Source organism: Aedes aegypti, chromosome 1, assembly GCF_002204515.2.
Source record: "Aedes aegypti strain LVP_AGWG chromosome 1, AaegL5.0 Primary Assembly, whole genome shotgun sequence".
Taxonomy (NCBI): domain Eukaryota; kingdom Metazoa; phylum Arthropoda; class Insecta; order Diptera; family Culicidae; genus Aedes; species Aedes aegypti.
Window position 1 is genome coordinate 123,707,761 of NC_035107.1, and position 9,537 is coordinate 123,717,297.

The 9,537-nt window shown below is 37.7% G+C and overlaps 1 protein-coding gene across 3 annotated transcripts in view; it reads right to left on the bottom strand.

Annotated features, from left to right (window-relative positions):
* Nucleotides 1-9,305, bottom strand: part of LOC5566946 (active breakpoint cluster region-related protein) — a 154,015-nt gene extending 144,710 nt beyond the window's left edge. For 2 of the 3 annotated variants that reach the window (XM_021847082.1, XM_021847074.1), the window contains exons 1-2: nt 8,764-9,304; nt 154-1,468 (exon numbers count right to left, since the gene is read on the bottom strand). In XM_021847082.1, the coding sequence (XP_021702774.1) occupies nt 154-477 (324 nt within the window). In that variant the 5' untranslated portion in view covers nt 478-1,468; nt 8,764-9,304. Of the gene's footprint in view, nt 1-153; nt 1,469-8,763 lie in introns of all 3 variants that reach the window. The other variant, XM_021847109.1, reaches the window with a different exon arrangement.
* Nucleotides 9,306-9,537: the final 232 nt, after the last annotated feature.

The following is a 9,537-nucleotide window of genomic DNA, read 5'->3' on the forward strand; positions in this document are numbered from 1 at the left end:
TCTATAATCAAAGATGTTTCGAATGCAACAATGACAATTTTGGCATAGGCTGTTAACAATTCATAACAACGAAGTTGCAATTAGAACATTTGTTTATAAGCAGGGTCTTTCCCATTTAAAATATTGATCATAAGCATCTTTAGAACGCCTTACCTGGTCTGCCTCTCCGTCGCCGCTTGTCTTATCCTTATCTTCATCTTTGCCGCTCGCCAACAGATTAGATGCCGAAGCCGGCGTGTTGGCTTCAAATAGTGCTGATGGATCACCACCGGCATCGCGGAATTTCTCCACGTCGCTCAGCAATCGTTCCAAGTATTCCACGTACAGGGTTTCCTGTTCCAGCTCCTTGGTCAGTTCGGCAATCTTCTGCTTGTGACGTGCCAAACTAGCCCTAACGTCTTGTTCCCAGGCATCGGATAACGAGCTCTGTGGGAACCGCTGAACCCACATTCGCTGGAAATCACTAAACACACTCATGATTTATTTCCCAACTTTTCACACTGCGATCACTAGGAATATCTATTCTAACATAGCCCACAATCACACATTGATTGATTTCACTTCCAGGGCTAGTTTCCACCAATGAACATTATTGAGATAGATTGCCAAATTGTAAACAAACCATTCTGAGTTGGGGCACTTTGGATCGTCGTTGAATTGCACAAAAAACTTTGCTGTAGACTTATATCGCAGCACGTACACATTCAAATTTCATTCGGAGACTGAAAACACGCAAACATCAGCATCACACTATTTAGAATGAATGGGTCTACGAGCGGACCGACTGTCGTCGCAACCTGGTTTCCGGGAACACGTTCGTAGCAACGTTTCAATGCAAATTATTCTTCTGATACACCTTTCTTCTTGGTTCCTCTCTTTTGATATTTGTCTCATTTAATGCACAGAAAGCATGTCACACTCGACACTGGTACTTGGACCTTCTCCTGCGAAGTGCCTACTAATCATCAAACCCCAGACACCTTCACATACGCCTTTCGCTCGAAGTATTAATCATACAAAAACGCTTCACGCTCCGGAATCGACACCACGACAAGATATTAGCAGTAGAGCTCTACAATACAGCAATCACGAAGGCGGTTTTTCTGATTGGCGAATGATATCATTCGGGACTTATTCAAGAGCACTTCAATTGAGCAACAATTTTCGCTTTTATTGGTTTCTTCGCAGGCTTCCTTTGACTGAGCTGTTCACATTTCTGTTTGTGAATATGTAAGAATCACGTCGCCCTCATTTAGCATGTTTTCCGTGGCACTGCGCGTTGAACACTGTTTTGAGATGCACCGCCGCGCCTTGGCAAACTCGGCACTACTCTCTTTGGAAGCACACAAAGCACTGCTGCTGCAGGCTAGGAGGTATCATTCTTGTTCGCGTTGTCGAGAAACGAGAGATTCACCGTCTCTCAAACACTCCTTTTACTCCACAATAAATGCTGCTTCTATAGTGTTGTCTGCAAGTAGTAGATAGAAAAGAAACGGTACTTAAAAAACAAGTCCCAATGGTGGTGAAAAATCTAAGCAATATAAGTTTGAGCGCGTGCTGCACTCAGTCAACCAAGCAGTCAACAGTCAATCAGTTTGGCAGAGCATATTCTTTTTTTTTCTTCCGGAGGCCAATTTGCCAGACATGCGGAATCGATTTTTCGAACCGCCTTCATAACGTACGAGTAGGTTGCTGATGCATTCTGGTGCGCCACCTCCCCCTGAGATGGGTTGGTAGGTGGGTTGATGCTCGGTACGTACAGCAGCAGCCTATGCATAATCATGTGAAACTGGATCCTGGCCTCAGACATACCCGAGTAAAGTTATAGTGACGCACCCTTAACCCGTAAAGGCCTGAGTGAAGGCAAAAATACTAAAACTCTCACCACTCAGCGAATACTTAACGGATTTCAATAATGTTTTATCAGTATACTCGTATGCATATCTGGTGTATAAAAGTGGGCAGAGGAACTCGGAAATGTTCATGTGGCCGGAGTTATTTCTATTTCTCGATAACTTTTTTTCAAGTCGACGTAAGTAACTTTCATATGGTTTTGAGAAAATTAATTAAGAAGAATCACAATGTCTTCAAAAATTGTTTTAAAATGAATCACTTTTTTAACATTTTTCGTCGTATATATCGCTTATATTTTGCATACAATCAGCTTACGTTCAAAAACTATATAATAGAAACTACATACTTCCCACAAAATAATTATGACAAAATGATAAGCCGTTTCATTCAGTTACTTACGACATTTTTGTACCAGTGTAAAATCAATTCAAGTAGTGTTTTATTTTGATTCGTGGTTAAGTCACTTTGTCTCTTCATATAACTGAGCGGTGAAAGTAGCGGTTAGGTGACGATAGTTCAAAATCTTACTAACGCCGTTTAGTAAATCCGGAAATTAAACGTTCTAAATGTGTAATATTGATTTGGTTTTCTAGTTTTCTTGGGAGACGCCGAGTTATTTTAAGTTATTTGTGTTGAAAATCAATGTAATTTGCATAAACCAGATATGTTAGGTACAACAACATTGGCGAAAAATATTGAAATGCGTTGGGTATTACGATGAGCAATGAGAGTTTTAGTTTTTTTTTCACTTACGGGTTAAAATGAAGACAAGTCGAAGCCAATGCTCAAATTTAGAAGTGCAAAAATCTGGAGAACCGTACACCCGTTTGAGCTGAAAATTGTCACTTGCTGGTGGTGAACAATCGATTAAGTTTTCAGATTTCGTTTTCCAGATCTGTGGTCTTTAAAATACGAGGTTTGGCTTCGATTCATATTCACCGTAAAGAAAAAAAAGTCAAACTAAAGCGAAAAAAGGGAAACAAAGTTACAGCATGCCAAAGTTGAGCATCGGATTTCATTGAAAATCTGTGCTTACTACTATAATGCGGAGAACAACTGTATTTTTCATGATTTTCTTCAGCAATATTATAAGAAATTATTTCAGGTGTTTGTCCAAAGTTTCCTCCAGATATTATTTCGAAGATTTCTTCATTACTTTATTTAGTGATTTTTACGGTCTTTCTAAGGAATTCCTCCAAGAATTGTTTTAGTTATTGCTGTTTGCATTTGAGATGCAAATTTTGACTAAACGTCCTCCAAATGCGGTAAAACAAAACAATCAAAGGACACCTAGCAACGTTTTCCAAAATCACCGCCGACCTAGCATGAAAAATCTATCTTTGACATCGCATTTCTTGTAGAAAATCTTACCGCATTTGGTGTTCCCGCATTTGATGTTTGCGTTTCAAATGCACACAGCAATACATTTAAGAATTTAACCTGGAAAATCTGAGAAATTCCTCCAAAAATTTTTACCGAACTTTCTCAAAAATATCATAAATTTTCCATGAATTTATTCAGCGATTCTTCCATTGATTTTACTAGAATTTTCATTAATTATTTTTCAGGATTGCCGTCAGGGATTTTTAAGGATTTCCTCCACTTAAGATCAGAAGTTATTTAAGATGTCAATTCATAACGGTATATTAACACTCCAAACACCATGTTGAAGTTGCGATAAAAACGTTCCTGACTCACGCTTTTATGGGGAAAAACTGAAAACCACTAGAAACATGAAATTCGCACAAAATCAAGCAAACATGATAGACTAAAGATCATGTGTAAATTAATTTATGAGGCATTGCTTCAGAGATATCTTAGCAAATTAAAGAATTTTTCACAAATTATTGACGAAACTGTTGAAAAAAATGGGTAGTTTTTAGAAAATCTTAAAGTAATTTCTGATGAAACTTTTACATAATATTCTGATGAACTCGTGAAAGGATCTCAAAAAGACATTCTAGAATCTGAATGATGAATTGAAGATGAATTGCTAAGATAAATTTTGAAATTTTAATTAACCGTATCCCTGGATACGATTAACCGTATCCCTGGATACTACCCTATTCTGAAGGAATTCCTCAAAAACATAGGATAGAATCACCGAAGAAATTTGTGAAGGAATTATCGGAGGAACAGAGGTTTATTTTTGTGGTATTTGCTAGTGTATGACATTAAATAAACTTCTGAAGAATCTATGGAGATTGTACTTGGGAAATTACTCAAAAAACGCTTGAAAAAACTACAGAAGTTATTCCTGGATGATATGCTGAGAAAAACATAACGAAATTTGTGAAGGTACTTCATGAATTCCTTTCGTAATAGATTTGCTTGGATTCTTAGAGTGTTTTTTGGAGAAATTCTTGGATAAACTTTTGAACGAATACATATTAAATTGTCTAGAAAAATAACTGGCGTGGCAACTCCTGAAGAAATTCTTGTAAGGTTTCCTTTGGCGTAGTTGCGGTATACTTCGTAGATTAGATACAATTAATATACATGTTTTGTTTCTCATCTAGACTGCTTTCAGGAACAAGCCTTGGGAGTTCACCTTGATCTAATCTTAACCAGTGGCGATTCCGTAACCTCAACTCTACCATGTTCGACGAATAGAAATTCTTGAATTTTAGCAACAAATTTACTTGTAATGAGTAGAGATTTGTTAGAAAGGACGATTTCAGTAATTACCTTTTTGATTCATAATCTAAATTTGCCGAAATACTCATTTTTAGAGTCGTAGAACAGGTTAAAAGTGAGGTTACGAGTCGCCACTGATCTTAACGTTCTCTTTCCCATGGTAGCTCAAGAGCTCTACTCATTTTCAACGAACTTGTAACAAACCGAATCAGATGAAAACTATGCAATAGTTACTAGAATATGATTTCATATTCAAGATGGTGTTCGCTACGAATCCGGTCGGAACAAGAAGGCGTGGGGCGCAGCGAGCTAGGTGGATTGACCAGGTGCACCAGGACCTGGAGAGCGTGGGTCACAGTCGAGGATGGAGAGAAGCGGCCATGAACCGAGTGAATTGGCGAATTATTGTTGGCGAGGCTTTATCAAGATAATTGATGTAAAGCCAAATAATTAATTAATGATTTCATATTCATCAGATCAATCCAACAGTCAACTTACTTTTCCAATAGTAAAACTATTGATAAACAATCAATTCACTTTTAAAAACCAACTAAAAAATAAACTAATTTTGAAAAATATAGCCCATTTACAACATAGTTTGTTCAAGCATTTTTCATAACAATGACTTTTTCGTAAAGAAGTAGTCGAACAAAGCCGTAGGAAAGAAAGGGTTGAACAAGAATACCCAAAGCTGATCGATTGATCCCCACCAGCGAGTGATCAATCCATTAAGTATTCAGCTTGATTGGTTATACCCTATATCTTACAATTTCGATGCCTTCAAAGATGATTAAAAGGAAGAAGATAATCAACTCTTCATTTTGTCATATATTTTGCCGACGACACGTTATTCAAGTAACACTACTGCCACCTGTTGAGTTAAAAGCGCATAAACATCATATATCCTTAAAGAAAAAAGTCACTTTCCTTGTCTGTTCAATTTCTTGAAACTAGCAAGTGTACTCTAATGATCGATCTCAGCGTCTTACTTTCCATATTCATTTTTATAGTGAATATTTAAGAGTAAAGTTACCTTAGGCTTCTATTATAGTCTCCTACAAGATTCACTTTTCGGTGGCAAATGCAATGCTTCACAACGCCTACTTTCTACTTGTAAATTTTGCGAAAATGAAGCTGGAATTAGATTATTTATACCGTTATTACAAAAGAGGTATTTCTTATTATGACAATGTAAAAACCATATTAAAATAAAATTGTCGCCACTTATTTCTACTCAGTGAATCTACTAGTCATTTTCCTCAGAGTAATATTCCCTACGTCGTATATGATAACGATGTGTCTAGCTAGCTAATAGTAAGAGTGGCTACGGATCATTCTGATTAGCAAAAGGGAACTGATCGTCACCAATAATATTAATGTCCACTTCGAATAGATTAATTATTTGAAATGAGCATCAATTCTATCAATGACGCAGAATGTCCGTTGGGTCACATCCGAAATATTCTTGCGTCTATGCCATATGAATTATGACGCGGTTTTAAGCAAAAAATGTCAAAATGTGATACCACCACTACAGGTTACGCCTTTGGTTTCCATCATATGCGCTAATGGATTATGCCTTCCCATCGCGGCAAGGTCGCATAACCAAGGGGAGGGAAAAAAGAGACTTCTTAGAGACTTACATTTAAAAATTGAACAAGTCTCTAAAAACCATGTCATTGAGAGAATCTCTCACGTATCGCTCTCTGTAACTATCATAACATGCAGCACATTTTGAGAGACTGTTTATCGTATACTGCTACAACTTTGATCAGATCGGGGGGAGACCGGGCATGATAAAACCCCTCTAAACAAGCTCCAAACCAGGGGGACACTATTGCTATCGGATGTTCGGGGATTGTTTATCATGCCAGTAAAATAAAACACCTACCACCAATGGTAAACAAGGAGAAAAATGGTTTTTATCATCACTCTCTCTTTGGGGCTCTTGTTCGTTGCTCTTATTTAAACTTGCTACAACTTGCGATACATTTCCGACCATAGACCGCTACAGATGCGATGTATTTCTTCGCTTGCTTGTTCGTGCTTCAAGATCAAATGAGAACGAGTTCTGCACTGCCCATAAATGCATGTCAGTCCCATGTTTGTTGGATTTCCTATTCACATGGGACAGTTATGCGTTTATGGGCAGTGCAATGCTTGGTAGCTAAGGATGGAAAAAAGTCAAACAATAAATATTTGAACGGTCTAAGAGGGCCATTACTCTTGCGAAGGCATAATCTTTTTTTTTTCAAGCCAAACAAAAATCAATTAATTTTGGAGACACGAAAAACTTATTAGAAAGCGAATCATAAAAGGAAAGGCTTTTCTAGAAAGCATAAAAATACAAAGCATAAAACTATGGTTTGTGAACAATTAATCGCTGGTACTTAGGTCGAACGATGCATTTGCGGAGTGTAGTTTGTTATGATAGTTTAGCTAATTTGGACTATTTGAAGCTAAGACACAGAGCCCCAAAGTTGGGCATTTTGTATGGAAAAACAGCAATTGATTAGTAACATTCGTCATCAATCAAATCTCGCTCAATTTATGATTTGCCCTCGGTTACCAATGGCTTTTAGGGCGATATCATAAGTTATGCGAGAAATGCTTTGCTTCGTAGCCACGTTTACCGCTATACTAAAGAAAGACCTGCAAGGACGTGGCCAGCGCCGTTATTGACCCTGTATAAATAGAGGCACTGAATTACGCACACTGAAGAAGATTATGGCCAATCCCAGCCGAACTTCTAGTTGATTATTTGTGCATTTTCACTGACTTCGGTCAATCACGGAATAAGCAACCATTGATATGTGTAGTCAGTCTAAGCTAAGCTAAGCGAAGAAATTTTGGCATAGTGCCAGGTAAAATTTTCAGAGTGATACGTTTTAAAATAACTGGAGGTAGTTGCGTCAGAGTGTTCAAAGATTATCTAAAGGAGGAATTTCCAGAAAGTTTTCCGGAAGGAATCTTTGGAGAAATCACTCGAAAATTTTTTAAATCTGTTCCTCGAGAAATCTGATAAGAGATATCGAAAAAACCTGTGGCAAAGTCATGTAAGAATCCCTGAAAATGTCTCTAGAGCTTTCAGAATTTTACATTGCAAGCAGAAAAAAGAAAAATAACTCTAGAGACCATTTTGGTTAGAAAAAGAGACTGTAGAGACCATCCACTAGAATTAGAAACTTGCATTAAAGTTGCTAAGAAGAGACCTGCTACTAACCCCAACTGTAAGGACGAAAACTATGATCGAATAAATAAATTGCTTGTTTTTTTCCCACACGAGTATTCATAAAAACTTTGATTTTTTACAATCGCAGTGTTTAATAAAAATGTTTCAGAATCAAACGTATACAAATTAAGGAGACACTTAAAATCGGACCTAGAATCATATGAACGGTGTGGAGAAAAACATGTGTTCTAACAATCCTTATACATAGCTGGACAAAGTTAAAGTTTTGAAAGATCAATTATTTTACAGTCAAATCTCCATGAGTCGATATCTGAAGAGACCATCGACTCAAAGAAATATCGAGTAATGGAACATTAATTACTTGGAAAGCTGTTTGAAGGGATCATCATAGTAACCATGAAATTTTGCTTTTAGTATGTTTCCATGAGTCGATATCGAGTCATGGAGGTTTGACTGTAATACAATCGTAGTTATGTACAGTCAACCCTCCATGAGTCGATATTGAAGGGGCCATCGACTTCATGGAATAGCAATGCTATGGAATGCCGCGCCGGTTGAGGGGACCATCGTAGTAACCATGAAATTTGATTTTTAATATGGTTCCATGAGTCGATATTCCATTACTCGATATCGATAGGTTCAACTATAGTTGTTGGCGATCTCATGCTAAGAAAATTATTGGAGAATTCTCTTTTTATGAACGAGAATCTCACAATAGCACCAACATGAAGTGTGCAAAATTTATCAATGGAAGCATTGTATAACACCCCCAATTACTCAATAATCAAATTGATTCAAAACAATTCAACAAATGAAGCAAAACCAAACCCAAATTGGGTCAATTTTGAATGAAATTCAAATTCTTTTCTGTGGTGCCGAACGAACTTGCACAAAAATCGAACGATTTAGGAACACTATTATTGATAATTAAAGTTTTCACAATCTTTCTGCTCGGGGGGAGCTACTTCTCGGTATTCGCCGTGTATAGAAAAGACACGGTCCAGTCCGGAGCTCTTTTGGTTTCTCTCTTTAGGTCTCCTCTTTTCTCGTCGTTTTCATTCAATTATTGTTCCACTTACGAAAAAACGAAGACGACGACGACGACGACGACTGGCTCCCCACTTTCACGTCACGGTAACAACAACAGCATCAACAGCGGCAGACTTGTGCTCCAAGTTGGTCGGAAAAAAGTAGAATTTTCTCTGTTGTTTTCACTAAAAATGTATTCAATTTCGCATATTTGACATTGTTCACAATGAGGTTTCACTGAATAATGGATTTCTACTGGATGATAAAATTAAACTTCAGTCCAAGGTTCCTTGGATCCGATTTTGATGACGAGACAAACCGAGAAAAAACTTTGTTTTGCTCTCGTTTACGATGGACGCTCTGCGCAGCAAATGTCACAAAAATTGTAAAACATTTTCATAACTATTGCACTGATCGCTTTTAAAAACACACAATTTTAACTTCACCAATGTTCGAAAACTAAAAGCAAAATCGATTACATTACATACATCAATAAAAACACACCCAAAACACGTACGCGGATTGACGTTCGCTCTCGCCGAGAAAAATCTTTCAACCCAACAGCCACGAATGAACGATGACGGATGACTAAAAGCCACTAGACGACGACGCAGCAGGCGACGGCGACGGATGATGGAAGGATGGTGGCGGGTGGAGGACACCGCAACGCAAGTAACGACGGTGGAACATAAGAACGGTGCGCTAACATGCAAAGGGAGAAACCTCAAGCAAAGCAGCTATTTTTATTTTTAAAAAATTGGAGGCAAATAGCAAAATTATTCTTGCAGGACAGACCAACAAACACAAATTTAAATCAAATTTAC